The 20376-nt window shown below is 25.0% G+C and overlaps 1 protein-coding gene across 2 annotated transcripts in view; it reads right to left on the reverse strand.

Moving 5' to 3' along the window:
* Positions 1–5296: 5296 nt before the first annotated feature.
* LOC129614334 (alpha-2C adrenergic receptor) overlaps positions 5297–20376 on the reverse strand; it is a 67011-nt gene continuing 51931 nt past the window's right edge. Inside the window, exons 4-5 of one of the 2 annotated variants that reach the window (XM_055528893.1) lie at positions 5772–6390; positions 5297–5711 (exon numbers count right to left, since the gene is read on the reverse strand). In XM_055528893.1, coding sequence (XP_055384868.1) covers positions 5401–5711; positions 5772–6390 — 930 coding nt within the window. In that variant the 3' untranslated portion in view covers positions 5297–5400. Of the gene's footprint in view, positions 6391–20376 lie in introns of both variants that reach the window. The other variant, XM_055528892.1, reaches the window with a different exon arrangement.

Genomic DNA, 20376 nt, shown 5'->3' on the forward strand with positions numbered 1-20376 from the left:
ATATTGTATATGAAATAAGATATAAAATATTTTTAATTTAGATTCATTTAAAAGCGAATATAAAACGTATATATTACAATATGAATAAATAATAAATAAATTAATTAAAAATTTTTTTGAAACAAATAAATTTTATAAATAAGGAATGGACACTATAAAAAAACCTTTTACATTCTATACACGTTTTCGATTTTAAATCGGCCAATGAATATTTTTAATTAAAACGAATATAAAGTTAACTTTCATTTAAAAATTTTAACAGATTCTATAATATGAGAATTTCTTGTAAACCTCAAGTAAAGCCGGTCTATATAGAAGTTAGGAGACTATATCAAAATTTTAATTTAAATAAAATAGCTGGAAATACTGATTATTGCTGAAAAATAATTAAAATTTGAGGTGATTAATTTTTATAAAACAAAAATACTTTAAAAAATATATTCATAAAAGAGTTCTGAAATAATTTTAATTGTTAACTATTACGAATTATCGTAATTGTATGGCAATTAAAGTATAGCTTTTGTTTTTAAAAAATTTACAACAAAATATTATGAATACAAATCTAATACTGAACAATAGCAAAAATTTAATAGTACTGCAAAATATTTGAAACGCAAAATATTAAAATATAAAGTTTAGGAAGCAGTATGTCACACAATTTCATTTACAAATTTAAACTACAGCGGCATCTTTGTGAGACCCTCACGAAATCCAAGTTGAAAAAAATTTGTAACAGCAATCATGTATGGGGAGATTCATTCAGAAATCCACATTTCAGATTTCCAAAACATTATCTAAAATTTTTGTTTGTTGCTTTATTGCTTGTTGTATCGAACATCTTATACGTTAATTAGTTGGTACTTCACTATTTGAGTTTTTGTTTATCAAAAAATGTTTCTGGGATATTTAAAATCTAAAAGAATTTTTGTTTTTAATATAATTATGTAATACAAATCATCGAATCTGGTTAGTCAACATTAAAATAATTCATAGGTAGGTTTTCAAATCTATTCAAATTACAATTTTCAAATTTGTTTCCGAACTCCTTCTTCTAAAAAACCTTATATGACTAAATTAAATTTGGATAAACCAGAAAAAAAATAATCTTAAAAATCTTGAAATGCCAATTTTGTAATTTCAACAATACCCTACATTAGCTTTTCTAAACTATTTTTAGACACGTTTTCTAAAACATTTCAACATTTGTTTTGGAACTATTCTTTCAAAATGCTGCTTCTTAGCAAATGGTTGGCAGAACTGGTTTCGATTTGAAAAGTTTTTATTCAGGCATTTTCCGAAGTACTCCGGTCTACGCATTTATTTCCAATTTTCAATGAGACCTTGATCCTGCAAAGATTTCACATATCTGCTTTATATCCTAGATGATTACGAATATTCAAAATTCAATATTGTGTACGGATTTTATTCTCTACCAAAATATAATTATTATTTAATCAAAATTTTTTGCCAATTATCCTCGTTAGTTGATGGTCCTTTTGATGATGATGATTTGGTATAGCTTCTTTTAGTGAATTTCAGATTTTCTTGATAAGTCATGTAAAAATCGTTTAATATTTTGTTTTTCTTTAATGTTACGAGTATTATAGTACAACAGGATCCTAAGACCAAAATTTTAATTTTTGTTTTCCCTTTTTTTGGTGTACAAAAGTAAATATTTGTTTCAAAAGTTTTTTCTTCAATTATTTATTAACCGTTTAAAGATGGTTGTTTTTTTTATGTAATAGATTCAATTATCTTTTATACATGTTTATGATTTTATTGATTTTACTTTAAATATTTTGATATGTTCCGGTTTTCTCTTTTGACTTTGTTTTTGTTTTATGGTTTATTAATATTAAATTTCAGATATTCAAAATTTCTTTGCTTTGGTTTAAGACCATAATAAAATGGTTGTAGTTTTTGTTAGTAAAATCTCAAGCTTTTTAAATTAGATATTTTACGAATTTAAGGGTGTGTTCTAATAAAAATGATCAAATTTTTGGTAATTCCTTTAAAAATTATTAGTAGATACAAAACTGACAGCTTAAAATAAATAGACAGAACGCTTGTTAAAAAAAATTTTACAAATTCCTGCAAAATATCAAATTTTGCAGTGAGAATAAGAATTAAAAACGGTAAGTTGACATTTTCTTTAGAAATTAAAATTGATATTACCGAAAATATGAATATATTGTACATTTTAAACGTATGCATTAATTTATTAGTTTGACATTATGTATGTTGTATAAATTTGATACTTGGAAATGCAATTTTTATAATGTCATTAAAATCAATATCAAGATTAAAATTAAGATTAATGTTAATTCATGATCCGAATAATTTTTAAATGAAAGTGCATTTGATATATTTTCGGTTTTATTATTTGCAAAGAGAAATTTTATGACATTTAAAGTCTAGTGGGTTTTACACGAATGAATTCTATTTGCAAAATATGTGAAATTTAAGGTGGGATACTTACAGGTATTTTTAAAATATTGTATTTTAAAAGTGAAAGTAGAACATATTCAATTTATAAATTAACACACGTTGCAGGTGTAAAATTTGAATAACATTAGCAATTCCCGGTATGCGCTCTAATTAAGAATGGGAAATAAAAAAGGTAAATTAAAGTTTTGTGACACATTTTTTATGATTTTCTATTAATGAATATGTGTAGATCTTTTGCAGATGTTTAAATACGATTAAGTTTAAACATTTTTGCTTTATTTTTTTTTATAAATATTCATTAATATCTTTATGATTCTTATAGACACTTAGTTTTACCGGTAAACAAAAAATATGTTTCTACCAAAAGCTCTTAATTAAATTAAAAAAATATTTGAAAAAAGCTTTCAACTTACTTTCAATTTTATCAACTTTAACTTTGAACTTAACATACATAAATAATGAAAAGACTATCACATGAATATCAATCAGCCTTCTTCTACCAGACGCGTCGCACATAAAAGTATGGCTGAAGTGACAAATTTAAAGTTCTAATAGACGCGCGCCTCACTATTTGTCACAAAAGGCGTTGAGTACGTTATTCTACTGAAAACTAGACGCATTATTAAAAAATGTCAAATTTTATTTTATTACATTTAGTCGCGTATATTTTGTTGTTGATGTATGATTAGATATTTTTATGTCAATAAATATTAATTTTTTTTAATTACAGTGTAAAAGTAACTATATTCGGCAGCAATTTCAAATTTTAAATCGAGTTAATAAAAAATGAATTTTCTTGATTTTTTCATCACTTTCATCTGCAAACAAAAATAAGCTCAAACATACCTGTTTTTTAGCTAATTTACTTTTTTTTATTGACACATTTTTCTTCCACTAGTTTATTTAAAAATATCAAAAAATTTCGAAACTCGCTTCGTCTGGCCAAAGAAAAAAATGTGACAGTTACAAATGTGACGCGTCAAGTAGAATAAGACTAAATAGTTTACACATTTGACACCACAATGCGAACATATGCAAAACTGACGTTCGTTTTTGTTTTTCAAAATTGAAATACTTTTTGAACTTTCAATAGAATAAAAATAAATACTACTAAAATATTTGGAAAAACAGAAATTTTCCTTAGATCAGCAAGTTTATGACAAGCGGTTCTATATTTTATTATAGAATAATTTTCACTTTTGTCTCCTATATTTTACATAAGTTCGCATTAGTTGTTGACATAATAAATGACATAATAAATTCATTCAATTTCAAATGAACTGAATTGAAAATGAACAGAAATTGAGTTGACATAAAATCATTATTAATAATTAAACAAGATATTATAATTATTAAATTAATAATAATTAACAAAATTTAATTATAAAATATTAAAATAAATTTATTTAATTAAATTAATATAATGAGATTTTATTTAAATAAATTTGAGAAAATATAATTAACATTTAAAAAATATTTAATATGCATGGGTGTGAGTGTGTGTGTGTATGAAAAATTATAATTTTTTTTAATTAATAAGTTTCGGAGTAGTTTGAGTTAGTGTTGAGGAACAAAATGAAATTTTTACACATTAAATTTTTTCGTTTTGTTTTTTTTTTTTCATTTTTTGTTTTTCTTCTTTTTTAATAGTATATTATGTGAAACGACCTTGGTGTTATATTTTTGTATTCTTAAATAAATCTTATTAAATGTTCAACTACTGAATTATAAATTTTAATTATTTCCCATTTTCGCTTTTATGTGTATATAGAGAAATCCTTCTTAAGTTGGGTTGTTTAACATTTTTCTTAGAATATATGTTTAGTTATATATATATACATACATATACATATATAAGTATGTAATTATAATATTCTTTTTTTTTGAGATAATCTTTTGCCTTAATTCTCAAGTTTCATCACCTATGCGGCCTTAAAGGTGTCTCTATATATTATGCGCTTATGTAGGTTTATACTAGGCACGCATTTTTTTTAAATATTTTGTTGATTCTTTCTAAATTTTACATAATTTTGTTTTTTCATATAGTATGTATGTATGTAATTTTGTTTTTAATTAGCAAACCAATATTTTTACTTCTCATTATTTAATTTTTTCTTTTCTTTATATTTTTTTTTTTTAGTTTTTTATTTAAACATCAAGTTTTGAATTAATGTGATATAAAAATATATAAAATTCGTCTAATTGTTAATCAGGTTTCATAAACACTTAAGATAATTTATTACATATAAGGCAAGACAAATTTTTTGAACAACTTTAAACAACACATAGTTTCAAAACTTTTTAAGAGTACATCGGTGGGTAGAGAATCTTCATTAAGATTTCTTAAAGAATATTTTTATGCTTTTTGTTTTCTTTTATAATAATATGCTTTTTTTTTTTTAATTTTTAATTTTTTACTTTAACAAACTGAATGCTTCTTGCCAAAAGAAATTTTAATAATAATTATGAAATGAAAATATTTAATAATAATAATAATAATAATTTGATTAATAATGATTATAAAAAAATAAATCACATTTCTGTGTACGTTTTTTTAATTATTTTCAATTTTTTTTTTGATTTTTAATTTTTAATTTTTAAAAATTAATTAATTTTTTATGAAATACATGTATTGTGACATAAGAATTTGGTGTTATGTAATAATAAAAATAAAACGGAACGATTTTGTTGTTGTTGTTTTTTCGACCCAATATATTGTTATTATTTTGTTTTTTTTTTTCAATTTTTCTCATTTTTTTAATTTTTAATTTTAAATTTTTTTTTGTTCAAGTAGTTTCTTGCTAATTTTTATAGTTATAATTTTAATTTTTATAGTTATTAACGTTTCCAATATGCTGTACCATAACCCATTGGTGCACCGCTCATAGCACGTTCAGTAGCATTTTCAATACTTTTTCTGACGCACTGATAGCAGCACACATATGCCAAACATCACTTAAACAATATTCTACGAAATGCTCTTCGAAAATCTTTATTGAATATTGTATATATGGCAGGATTAAGAGCTGAATTCATATAACCTAACCAAAATGCAACAGCAAATGCTGATTGTGGTATTTCACATTGAGAACAAGCTGGTGTTAATATATATAAAAGGAAAAATGGTAACCAACATGCTATAAAACTACCCATTATTAATCCTAATATAAGTGTTGCACGTTTTTCCTTTTTTCTAGCTATACGACGTTTCTCTTTTTCAGGATCACGTGGTTTTTGAACTTTTGGTATAACTGGTTCTGATTCTGCTGGGGAAATGATTTCATTTGATTTATTTGTTGTTGTAACATAATTATTTTTAATACCTTTTACATCATCATTTCTTTGATTCTTTTTACGTCCAAATATCGGTTGACATAAACGAAATTTTAATGGTTTTACAACAGCACATCGACTAATAACACCTGAATCAGAACTGGATGGGTCAAATTCACTAACCATATCTGTATCGACACCAAATGATAATGCTCTTGCTCTACTTTGTATTGGTGATACTTTTAATTCGTTTCCTAATTTATTTGTTGGTGATGTTAAAACAACTGTTGTTGTTGTTATTGTTATTGTTGATGATTGTGCTGATATTGTTGAATTACAACAATTACCGCTATTATTATTATTATGACTACTAATATTCGCATGAAGTGATGGATTTTGAGAATTTTGTGATGTTATCGTACTTAGTCTTAATGTTTCTTTATTATTTGAATATTGATGTACTTCTATTTCAGCTGGATCACTTGTTGATATATCTGATGCTAATTCGCATGTAACTACTGGTATAGGTACATTAGGTGGTTCATTATTTTGTCCTCCCGTTGGTGTTTCTATTGTAGCTATTTGTTGTTTTTGTTTATAAGCTGCTGCACTAGACCCGCTAGGCATTGGTACTGTACTTTTACCCGAAGTTTTCGAAAAACTAGTAACCTATAAGAAAATAAAATTTTTTAAAAATGCATTATTAATATTTTTTAATAAAAAGATTTTTTCTTGACAAAAAAAAAATTAAAAATTTTTTCTACGTTTTCATATATAAAATATCACTTTTAATGACTTTTGTCAGATCTATGTCAATTTGACTCAGAAAACATACAGTCAATTCGAAATATAACATGCAAAGAATCGAAGAATAATTTTTAATTTTATTTTCTAATATATGAATGAATTTCGATTAGGAAAACTAAAAAGTGATAAAAAGAGTTCGGACCCAGATTTTTCCAAATAATTATTGACGTATTACACTTTTTTAAATGTCAAATTTTTAAATTTTCAATTGACATTTCGTTACTGTGAACTATTCATTACCTGTGTTTACACAACGACTTTTGCCTTGCAGCAAGATTTGTTTTCAAAAGTCGTATTGTAAACCGGAATATTCTCCGACTAAAATTGCCCGGCCAAAAATAAAATTAATAATACAAACCATCTATCTAATTGTATAGTATGGCAATTCTATTGCAATTAAAATTCAAAAAGTCAAATTAAATTTCATAGTTCTAATTTGAATGCTTAAGACATGAACTTTAAATTTTCTTCTTCGAAAGTGTAATTTATAAAATCAATTTTAAAGGTTGTTTTTGAATTTGAATTAAATTTAAATGTCGTGCTGTTAAAATCATTAAAAATTTCTTTATAATTTTTACTTAAAAAAGAAAACACAAATTGATTAAAATTCTGAAGTAATTGCAATAAATTTCAAGTTCACAAAATAAAATCAAAAGAAAATATGTTTGCAGGGCTTTGTATTTTACCACAACATTACAATATTTCAAAAGAAATGCGATAAACTGAGTGTATTTGTACAGCAGCATTAAAATTTTATATATAATGGCACTACACAGGTTTGTATTTCAATATATGTATGTATGTATGTATACAATATTTTGCTTGGCTGATAATTACAATCTTCAAGTTTGTAGTGCACTTAGGGAAATATTACTGCAATAAAAAGTTATTCAAAATCAAATTAAATTTTAAATTCAAATCTATTACGGCGTGCTGTGAAAATTTATTGAAATATGGGATTAAGATATTAAGCAAACATAATTGTGAACATTTAAAATCAATATTATATTGTATATAATGATCAAGACTACTTATGGATAAGTTGAAAAATTAAAGAAAAACACGAGTTAACGCAATATTTCGATTTGAATTCGAGGTCTGTTTATGTAGTCATCAAGAATATATTACGCCTATTTATTTGATAAATTCACAGCTGTGTTAATGCTTAAGCATCTTAATAGTGCATAAGGGATTCCAATAAGTGTCTAAGAACAAAGTGCTTCTCTTCAAAATTTCAGTAACCTCGGAATTTATACATAACTCCCGAGTATTTTATAGAATAAATATTATGTACATTATGGCCCAACTATGGTATAGTATGGTATATATCAATACTTAAGGCAAATATCAATCACTAAGTAAAAACTACTGTTGGAGTCGAGTACTGCGCATCACCGGAATAAAATAGTGATAGTTCTGTATTATGTTAAAGGCTTACATGTAAAAATCTCAAAAAAAACTAATGTTCCGTAGCGTGAAATACACATATTCAATTGTAATGTGTACAGAATAAATGCATATATTTTATATTAAATATTAAAACTGGTCCGAATAACTCAGTCGTATAGTAAACATCTAATTGTCTTTGTTTTAATAAACTAATACAAGTTCAATATACAATAAATTACTTTTTTTTACCGACCGCATTGCATATGATGGCATCAAATTTCACATGGCGAGTTTTCAGCGGAAATTTGTTTCTTCATGGTAGTATTTTTAGAGAGATATCTGCCTGTCTGTCAATCTCTCTGTGCAAATCTGTATCTTAAGTTCGACTTGTCCGATTTTCACAAAAACTTTGAAATTATTTCGAGAATGAAACGGTTTGATCAACTTTTGAGATATGTCACTCCTCGGGAGCTGGATCATTACTACGGGCCGATTTTACATTTTTGACTATTTTAAAAAAAATAACCACTTTTTTCCTTTTTTCTTCACAATTTTTTTACAATAAATCACTTAATTTTCTAAGAAAATGAAGTGTCAGCATGTGGACTTTTACTACGTGCCGAATTTATATTTTTGCTCGTATACAGAGAAATAATTAACGAATTTACTTGAAAATTCATATTTAAAATTTGGTTATCAAAACAATTAACGGGCAAAATTTCCAAGAATATGAGGGCTCGGAACAATAACTTTCACTAAGGGTTTTATTCTTTTTTATCCGATTATATATATTTGATCATATCTCAGCAACTAATTGAAGGAATATCTTGAAATTCAATATTTGGATTCTGGTTATAAACGGAATTAACTTGGCAAATATTACAGGGAAATTTGATCACGGAAAATAACCTCCACCATTAACCAAATTTACATTTTTACAATAACTAAATCCTGCATTCTATCTTTCATATGATTTGGATTAAATATTGAATGGAACTGTTCATAATTTTATGAAAGACTATAATAATGCCGTCAATTATGTGCTGCTTAAATAAGATTTTTTTTTTTTTTAAATATTTTAATAAAATATAAATTTGAAATTATTTCATAAATTATTTATTTCAAATAATTTTATTTTTAAATTAAATAATTACTTTATTTTGTATATTTTGATTTTAAATTAAATTCAAAAAACATAATAAAAATTATTTTTGAATTTATGCTCATATTTATTTACAATATTAAATTTAAAATATTAAAATTTTATTTAATAATATTATTATTGCCGGAAAGCAAAATTTCTTCTCTTTAAATTTGATTAATTTTTATATAATATTGTACTTATATATAATTTTTTTTTTTTCGTAAATGAATTATACATAAATAACAATCCAATTACAACATTGCTAATTAACTTTCTTCTTTAATTCGTTTAAAAATTTTCGCTCATTATTATATAAGACTGAAAATGATTAATAGCATTTCTCTTATATACACGTAGATTTCTTGTTTTTCTTTTTCTTTTTTCTTGATATTTCAATGCCTACAAACATATTATTGTTATTATTAAAATATAACAATAAAATAAAGGAAAAAGTATGTACACGCATTAACGTACACGAATATTAAAATTGTGTGTACTCGTATAAATGTATATGTATATGGATATATATGGATATATAAGTATATATTTTTTCACCGTTAATATGATAATAATGTTGTTTTTTTTTAAAGCAGCTTATAACGTAGATTATTATTATTATTATATTATTCATAATAATCTTTAATATTTTCATGATTTTGCAGTAATTCTATTATATTACGCCTGAAGCTATGCAATTTTTTATTATTATTTAATAATATACGTACTTGGTCAAAATTGCTTTCTACAAGCTATATTTATTTTGTATATGTATATTTAACTAATAATTTCCTTTTGTTTTTCATCTTTTCTATATTTAATAACAATTAGGCTATTAAATTATTATTAAATTTTCAAAAATAATATTATACTTGTGTATATACGTACATAAATAAATATATACTTATGTATGTATAGAAACTCTTTTAGAAAATTCAATTTAAAGTTGAAAATTTAAAATATTAGTAGTCAAATTATAGCGAAAAAATAAGAAAACAGAAAAAACAAAATTAAATGAAAACAGAAACGTTAAATAGGTATTTATAATTATTTTTTTCTTTTATTCTGAAATTATTTTGTTTTCTCTACATTGCGTATATCCACTGAACTGATTCATTAAAAAAGCCTTTATTTACACAGGCATACTGTGAAAAGGGAAAGTATAAAAGGAAATTTCCAGATTGAAGGAAGTTACTTTTTTTTTTTTATATGTAAAATTTTTGAAATGAATGTGTTTGTTGGTATTAATTTGTATATAGGTATACAATATTGATGGTTAGGTACTTTACACTATGAAAAATTTAAGTAGAAAATTTAATAATTTTTTTTTGTGCAAGCCTACTATTATAAGATTTATTGTATTAAAGGAGTTATTACGGGGCTTGTTAAAGGAATGATTACGAATTTCCCTATTAAATAGTATACAAACACATAATTATGCAATAATTATTAAATTTATAAGAAAAAACAAAAAAAGAGAGTTGATTGCACTTCTTTTATCTAATTATTTAATCTTAATTATTATTCTTATATTTAATAGTATTGCACAGGGATTTGCCTTTGAGTAAACTTAGAAAAGGGATATAAAATCGCACCATCTAATGTGCTCTCAGACCGCAGGAAGGTGTTGTTGGTGCTCCAATTGGCTCAGGTTACATCGAAACTGGTTTGGAGCTGCGTACTCGTATTTGTGGAGTTGGCATCAACAAATCATTTCTTTTGTGTAGATCATACATATTCTATGTGACTATCGTGCTCCGACTGTCAAGAGGTACAGATAGTTTTGTTGGGACATTTTCAATGTTTGAAAGCTCACATGCAATCCAGGTATTTTTTTGGAACCGGGGTAGTTTAAGTGAGATACTGGATGGTCCGGCGGTCGGAGGGGAGGAATTCCTAAATCAATCTCATCGCTGGCATTGTCCTGATCTATCAAAGAATTTATTAGATTTCGCGATTTTGACGCTTTCTATTTGAAATTTTTATACAATTTTCCACATGATGACGCGAATATTAAAATATTTTCGACATTAAGGAAAACTGTATTAATGTTATACCAAAATTTTTAATCGTGTATATCGTATGTATGTACGCATAAGTATAGTATATATGTAGAATAAATGCAAATATATTTCAGTCAATTCTTCTATAATCGATTTTTTTTTTCTTAAATTTCATTTCGTTCATGAAGAAGTAAAACATTTAATAAGTTATTTTTTATTAAATAAACCATGAAGAAAATTAATAATTGGATTTTTCAACAAAAATTTCGAAAATACAAAATAAAAAAAAAAAAGGGAATGAAAAGTTTTTTTTTTGTTTGTTTTTTTTTTTCATTTTTTTTTTATGTTCTGGAAAATCATATTATTAATTAGTATTGATGCTTTAAAATCATCTTAATGATTCAATTTTCTATTTGATAAGAAATTTCTACTAAATTAGTTGAAGAAAGTTTTAAACTCATTAAATGAAGAAACAAAACAAAAACAGAAGAAAAAAAAATAAAATAAAACTTTATGGTTTTTTGGATGGTAAATTGATTGTATAAAGAGTAAAAAATTGGTGAAAAAAATGAAAGAAAAATATACCGACAATATGTCGTTAATAAAAAAATTAATAAATTGAAAAATTAGTTTGTAGATATTGTAACAAAAATTTGGAAATTGATCTTTATACGCACCAAAAATATACGGAACAAAAAAATATAAGGAAATTTTAAATTAACATTGAAAATTTTCGTTTGAGTTCTTAAAATTAACATGAAGGAAATTGTAAGTGCAATTTGTTGAAAATTTGTACGTATAGAAAATTTTTGCTTCTTAAAAATTTTAATGAAATTTTCTTCTTATACAATTATTTTGGAAAAAATTTTATGATTATAAAAATTATAATTGATTTTAATTCAATTGTTAATTAATTCCTTTAAAAATATCCTTTTTCAGCTATATATTCGGATGGTTAATAGAATCAATCATTTTAAATAGTTTAAGCCAATTGAGATAAATAATTTTAATTGCTATCGACTTGCTTCTCTTCAATTAAGATTAGATACAGAGATTCTTGTAAAAGCTTTTATGCAACTTTTATGCAAGGTCAATCGAAATTATTTAATTAGGGATTCTAACATTTATTAATCAATAAGTGCTTTCAAATTACTTTTGTCCCAAAGTATCTCAAAAGTCTCGCCCATTCATAAATCGGATAACACTTCAGATATTTCAAATTATTGCCCCATTTTCTAGCTTTTTAAAATAATGAGACTGTGTATAAAATGTGAATCAAATAATGAGAATAAAATAAAGAAACTGTGGTTAAAAGCCGCTTGGATTTTCTTATGCTCAATAACAACATTTTGCATCTTATCTTTTAAATATAAGGCCTTTCCCAGTATCGTCAAATGCATGCAACTGACGTTAGTCATGAATCCCAAGGCATCATGACGCTAGCGTCATAAATCCCAACATATGTTGCTAACGCAATTGATTGTCATTTTAGTTTTTTTTTCGCATGTTTTTAAAGGATAATGCATAAGTGATTTGTTTGAAAATTGCTCAAATTACAGGTGATTGTCATTTGCTAAATCAAACGATTGACGTGATTGACATGATCGTCAAATCTTTGACATACTAGGAAAGGGCCATAATTCAAATACAAGGACCACGTACTTCGTATTTAATTGGTAGAATATATAGGTTTTGAAATTTGGGAATCGTTTAGAGACAGTTCAATGATAAAAAAAAAATATTTCACAGGGTTTTGTTTTTTTTAAAATATACGTAGATGACCCTAAGTAGCTTAAACTTTTCTGGATCGTTATAATATTATTTACAGACGATGGTATTATAAAATATGCTTCATTAATTTTGGAACAATTGAGGAATCAAATTACTGGTAATCTTATAAAAATTGAAGAATGGATCACGAAGCATAGACTATATTGTTAAACATAAATAAAATGAAAATTTTGTTATTTGGCAATTAGATCAACAAATTTTTTATATAAATAAATCTATAAAAATTAATTTTATTGAAAATTTTTGCTACTTGAGATTAGTAACCGTGAGCAAACTGAAATTGGCCGATCATATTCATCGAATTATTCGTAGAATTTCACCATATGTTCTTATTGTTTGTTGTATTAGAAAATTTGTTTCAAAAAAAAACTCTTTACGCAATAATCTGTATCCATACTATCCCACGCGGAGGTATAACCCTACATAGAGTATAGCGAACCAATTTATATTACAAAAATTGGATTTGGTATACATGAAAGCAAGTAAAACTATTAATTTCCTTACGGATTTCCTACAAATATATTATACAAAGACGGGTTTCTCAGTTTTGATAACATTAGCGGACGTGAGATATATTTAAGTGCTTTCAAAATAATTAATAGCAAATTTAAGTATAACTTAATATTGAATAGAATAGTCCCGATTGTAAGTTGCCAGATCGCGGAGCTGTAGCTCCTGATTGTAGCTCTTTTATGGCATATCTGCAAATTAAATCAGTTTTTATTTTCCTCTCAAATAAAAGACGTTGTTGAGGTAATGTCAAATTTACTGAATGAAGTAAGCTTCAATATTGAAATATTTCTATGTATATATATATATGTGTATATAAATCAAATGAGAAATTGGAAGTTATTTGTTTGAAGGAAATTGTAAGATGAAAAACAGGAATTTCAAAATTTTTACAATTTAATTAATGAAAAGTCTAGTGTTTGTTCAACACCGATTCTATCTGTTCATGTTTTCTGTTAAATCTGTTTGATTTTTTTATGTTCTATATACATATATATATATGCATATAATTTCTATTTATTTAAATTTTTATATTTTGTGATGATGTCAAATAACACAAAAAGTTGGTTCATCAAAAGTAATAATAAATAAACAAATGTAAGTATGTAAAAATAAAAATGCAATGAAGAATGTGTTTTTTATTTTGTATATAAATGAAAATGCCTGAAATGTCATGCCTGGGGTTGTTTAGAACTTTTCTGTTTACAAAACATCTCTGTTTGAGTATATTCATGAGATAAATTGCAGTTTTTCTCGTATTTTCTGCATCTATGTATTTGCTTTGTAATGTTTGTATTTTTTCATGCATTATCAAAGTATTTTTTATTCCTTTATATAATATTATGATGTAAACATCTACACTGGAATTCAATTATTACGAACACTAAAGGGGCCAGGAAAAATAAAAGATTTTTATTATTTTCTGTATATGAAACTGTTACAGCAATAATTTATTTTTTATTTTATTTGAGTTTTAATATTCGGCGTTTATGTACTTAACCCCGGAGTTGGTTATGTGTTTTACATTTTTCTTTAAAGATTTCATTAGATTTTTCTTGACATACAATTTTAAAAATTCACAGACGTCAAATGATGTTTCCGGTAAAAAATTGCATTAAAATATACAACATTTTCTTAAAAAATTTTAATCACATACTCTTTCAAACTAACATTAGTAAGCAACATCACGTTTCTACAGCAACTTCAATGGCACGTAAAAATTGTTAGTTTTCAAACCGTTTGATAGTTAATTGTTAGCCGTTTTTATTTATTGAGATAAAGCTATTCATAGTCTGACATTTACTTAAAACTGAAAATTGTCACTTAAGTTGAAAATAGAGCATGGACGACTGTGCGCGCCGAAATATCAGATTTCATATAGTGGAGGCATATTTAAATGGTCTAAATTGCTATCCTGGCGGTTTTTTTTGACATTATTTTTCCATGTGTGTGTGATATTATACACAAAATATTGTACAGTTGATTATATCGATCCGCTGTTGTTCTGGGTCGATCCGTTCTGTGCTGTTTTAGCAATTAAGTAGAAACATTCATTATAATCAATTTTTCACTTAAACTCCAATTTTATTCAAAAATAACCAATTTCTACTGTATTTATCTTAATCGCAAATATTTTATGTGTTTGAGTACCATATTTTTCAATTTTTTATACGGTAAATCATATCACCGTTAATTATTCTGTCTGTTTGTTATTTTATTTACAAAATCATTAGCTCAGGTTATTTGCGAAATTTTTTTTTTTTATTATATTCAATTTTTCTCTTTATAATTTATTTTAAAGTTCGCCTGAAACAAAGAACGGCAAAACAAAAAAGCTGAACTTTTGTTTAAAAATCTATCTTGTATATTTTTAATTCAAAATAATGCTTTTTATTGTTCTATAAATCTTATTCCGAACAAATTGTTCTTCCCTTATAGTTAGGTATAGGTATAGGTATACATAGGTGCCTTCCATTCTTTCATATTTTAATGAGGAAAAAATTGTGTGTTTGTATATGGTTGCTATATTTATAATATTTCGCTACAATCAGAATATTATTATTTTTTTTTTGTTTTTATGAAATTATATTGAAAATCCCTTAAAGCAGTTATTCATTAATTTTCAGTAGAAATAAAAAATTACAAAAAAATAAAAAAAAACAAAAAGGTATTCTCAAGAAGTAAATTAAAAATTCATAATATTCATTCGAGTTTACCATTGTTTATTTATATGTTTGTGTGTTTGTATATAATTGTATTAAAATTTGAAAATTTTAATTGATGTTTATAGTCCGTAAGGCATACACATTTTTGTATACATGTGTAGATGTATATATGAAAATAAATATAAAATAAAAGTATTTGGTTTTTTAGTAGCACATTTCCCTTGAATAAGAGAAAATTTCATTCATTTTAAAAAACAATCCTCTGTCACAATCAGATTCACAATAATATATCAAAATTGTTATATATAATAATTATTGCATACTTTCAGGATGAAAACGTAAAATTAAAAGAAGCATTAAGATAATGACAGTATTCGACTGCTAATGATATTTGAGTTATGAAAAATCATTTTACTTTTCAATGAAAGAATGTTTATCGTGCTTTTATTGGGAAATTTGGAAAAATCTACAGTTTCGGAAAAAATGGAGAGCCGCATATTGAAATTTTTGAAATTTAGAAAATTCAGAATTTGGAAGATGATGGGAGTAGAAAAAAGCTTGTGTAAATCTAGAACTTTGACATATTTTCCGTCCAAGAAAAACACGATGATTGAGATCTGATAATTAAGACAAATTTAGCGCGCAATTAAGTAATGGCTAATTTTGTGTATTCTGTTCCGTAATGGAAGAAGAAACAAAAAATTTTTTTTCTGCGTTTGTGAAATTTAAAAAATTTATTTGTCTTCGACACAAAAGTCTACTAAAAACTTGTATTTTTAAGATGTTTTGAAGGGTATCAACATTTAAAATCTGTTTGGTAAAACAACATTTTCTTCTACAGAAATATATTTCTCGCAAAGATTCATGAATATGAGAGACACAGGAAGAGACGGCCAAAATCAAACTAATGTAAGCAAATTTTTATCTAATTTTGTTGAAAATATTCTAAAGGAAAAACTCAAAGGAAAATGAAAAATTCTTGAATTTTATTACAGTGAAAATTTTATGTTTATTTTTACCTTTCGTAAGATATTTTTAATTTTTTACGTTATACATGCAATTTTTAGCTTAAGAGGGTCAGTTATAAATGTTTTTCTGCTTTTTTCTTTTTGCTTGTTGGAATTATATAAAGAATTTTATATAATTATATTTCGTCGATTTATATAATAAAGCATTTTACGTTATTCCCGATAAAATATATTGAACTTTTAGTTTTGAGGTTTTTATTTTGTTTTAAAAAACTTTCTTTTTGAATGAAATGAACGTAGAACTCGTTTGAGGGATTTTCAAGTTGTAGTTCGAAGAAATCATCTGAGAAAACTTAAATTTGAAAATATTACAAAAAGAAAACCAAAAATAACTACAAATAAAATAAAATAAAATCAAAATTTTTTTTGGGATTGAATCTTTTGATTGTAAGAATAATGAAATATTTTCAAAGTTAAATTTTTTGTTGAATAGTGAAATTTATATGATTTTTGTTGTTCTGGTTAAGAATAATATGGTTAAACCCGAAATGACTTTACATAACCAGTTTTCATAATTGAAAAATAAGAAATTCTTTATTTAAATATTTTGTTTTATTAAGTCACATTCATTAATATAAAAAACATTTAGAGGCGGTGTTGAGGGTTAATTTTTTTACTTGGGTTAATTATATTCAAGAATAATAGTAGTTTGCTTTATTATATTCTGAAGAAGAATGAATAAAAACAAAGTTTGGTAGTGAAGATAACGTGTGTTCCGTCAGAGCCTAGCATTAATAGAATTAAAGCATGTTCTTAAATATAAGCAGAATTTGGCACGCGGTCGTCATAAATTCAGTATAGACGCAGCGATATCACAAACCTGATTCCAGCTGTGTTATATTATAAAAGCATGGATGATGCGAAATTTAAACGTCAAAAACGATCTGAAGACCGACTGCACTGCATTTTTTCACCGACTGCACTGCATACAATAAGGGAGTTTATGTGATGGTATCAAATATCGCGTGTAGAGCTTTCGACATGAAAATGCATTTCTCCATGCTGAGAAAGCATAAATAAATTATTTTTGAAGAGATGTCTGTTGATCTGTCTGTCTGCTTGTCAGATAGATCAATAACTCATGTTCGGTTGAATCGGCTCACAAAAATTTAAATTTAAGTTTATTTTGAGAATACCGGGAACTGAAGCTTTACTATGGAGCAATTTTACGTTTTTGACTATTTTCTAAAAAATAAGCAGCGAATTTTCCCGAAATTTTATATATAATTTCTGGATAATTTTATATTTAACTTCTGTTTGTTAACAAATAAACTGGGAAACTTTGCAAAGAAATCGGGCTGTTTAAATCAGATTTTTTATTTTATATTTCCGAGCAGTAAAATTTTTGTGTTTAAGTTCTCTAAAATTTTAAACTTTTAATATGTCAAAGGCAAACTTTTCATATAATATGCAACAATTGTAATTGTATTTCAGCATTTGATTTTGATATATGAGAGCCACTATCAATAAAATGTCATAATAACATTTTTAGAGATTTTAACTGTTTCCAACTAAAACAATATAGAATTCAATTGAAGTAAAACTCATAACACTTATAATTTCAATTATAGTAATTTTGCAATTTTGAAATCGAATTCATTTTATTCAAAATTCAGAACAACGACAATATTATTTAATGTTCAGTATCAAATTGCATATAAAAAAAAATTTGCATTGTTAAATGAGATGTAGACGTAGCAAAACAATTGAATAGAGTGACCAAAATGCAAAAGTCTAGCAAGAATATGTAATATATCGTAAAGCTTATTGTGATTTTGCGACAGTTCTTGTGAAACTTTTTAGCTCATGTTTAGGGAGTTTCGCCACAGGGCTTTAACTTCTCATCAGGCTTATTTCAACCAAAATTTAATTTTTTACTTATTGGAGTTTTGATACTTAACAGAACGAATTGCCAAACTTAAAAGAGAATTTTACTTTTCGTGCCAATTAAAGTTTAGTTTGCTCTTTCTATTAATGGCGTTAGTGTTGACATTGTATTTCTAGTATATGACATATTTTCCATAAATATGTTGTTCCTTCTTCTAATTTGTTAAATTATAAATTAAATATAGTTGCTAACGCAATTTCAAATTTACAATTTTATGCCTTATCAAGAACATTTTGATTTTGAATATCGAAAAATTTTTTTTAGCATGCAAAATGACAGCCCGCGTCCCAAAAAAAATGATGTTCATACGGGCGAAATACGAATTACTAATTATAAACGGGTCGGGTCATGTTAGCGTAAAAATTTTTTTTTTGTGAATATATGAACACAATTCAACTGTAATAATCCTTGTCATGCGTATTTCTCTATAAAGTGGTTCCCTATTTTATCAATTTCAATTATATGATGCTACTGTTTTATATAACAGAAAAATAATAATTAATTCATAAACATTTCTACAATTCTACATGTTTTGTTTTAAAATTGAAAATTTATTATTTGTTTTTATTTTTTTTTGCGTCTGGCATCCCTCTATCATAATTTTCTCGAATATTTAACATAATCCGTATGATTCCATTGAAAAATTTTCAAATGTATTTTATTGTTTTTATGCGGGTACTAAAATTCCGCATTATTATGTTTGTATGTATAAATATATACATAAGTATAGGTTTATGTATATTGTATATACATGTATATATATATATATATATAAAAAAATTTTATTTCATAATAATTTATAGATTTTCAAAATACCGCTAAATTTATTATATCTATATATATATATATATATATATATATACATATAATATTTGTATATCTGTAATATTTAATGGTATTTGTATAATGGTTAATTCTTAGGAAAATACAGTTATCAAAAATTTACATAATTTTAATTCGTAAGATAAGATCTTATCAAATTAATTTTAAATATTCACTAGATGATTTATGTTTACTAATGGTACATAGATTCACATATATATATACATATATATTAATAATAAATAAACACAGATATATATAGGCCACATATGTATAATGCATACGTACATATTTATATGTTTGTACTCAGTTAATAAAATTCTGAAATTCTTAGTTATTTTTCGTTTAATTTAAGTAAAAATGTGGGAGAGTCTTTTTAACATTAAAAAATTTATGATATAAAAGAGTTAAGGATATATTATGATAAAGGAAAGGTTGAACCATGAGATTTTCGCTTCGATGATTATGAAGTTCGTTTCTTTTATACGTACATATAGTTTCGTATATGGTTCTTTAATTTTACATTTTATGTGTACGTACATAAATGCATAGTTTTATTAAATGAAAAAAACAAAATGAATGTTTTATGAGGATTTCATGTTTTTTGTATTATGTATGTAGGAACAAAACCACAAGAGGAAGGCAAAGCTGTTTTAAAACATGTGTATATAAGACAAATTAAAATGTTTCATAAAAATTTATTGTTCCGCCGCATATTTCAGAAGAGAATCTTTTAAAATTTTAAGTATTGTAAAGAATTGTGGTTTTTACAAAGACCAAATGTAATTGCATGATATTGAAAATTTTAATTTAATGTTATTATTTTTAAATTTTATCTTAATTTAAATGTTAATAATTTAGAATAATAAAAGTTTTCTTTGTTTAAGAAATTTACAGATTACTGTACCGGTTTTGTAAGGGTAATTAAGTTATGCGTCCAGAGAGGCTCTTGTTCATAATAAATTTTCGGAATTAATCCTTTAAAGAACAAAGCTACGTTACTATGAACAAAATAAACGGATACTCTGGGATTGCTAATAAATATGAAAGCTCCCATACAAATGAGGCGGTTTTTGAAAAAAGTGAATTAACTGTAATTTTAATAATAAGA

This window comes from Condylostylus longicornis, unplaced genomic scaffold (assembly GCF_029603195.1).
Source record: "Condylostylus longicornis isolate FDR11 unplaced genomic scaffold, ASM2960319v2 ptg000107l, whole genome shotgun sequence".
In the NCBI taxonomy this organism is placed as follows: domain Eukaryota; kingdom Metazoa; phylum Arthropoda; class Insecta; order Diptera; family Dolichopodidae; genus Condylostylus; species Condylostylus longicornis.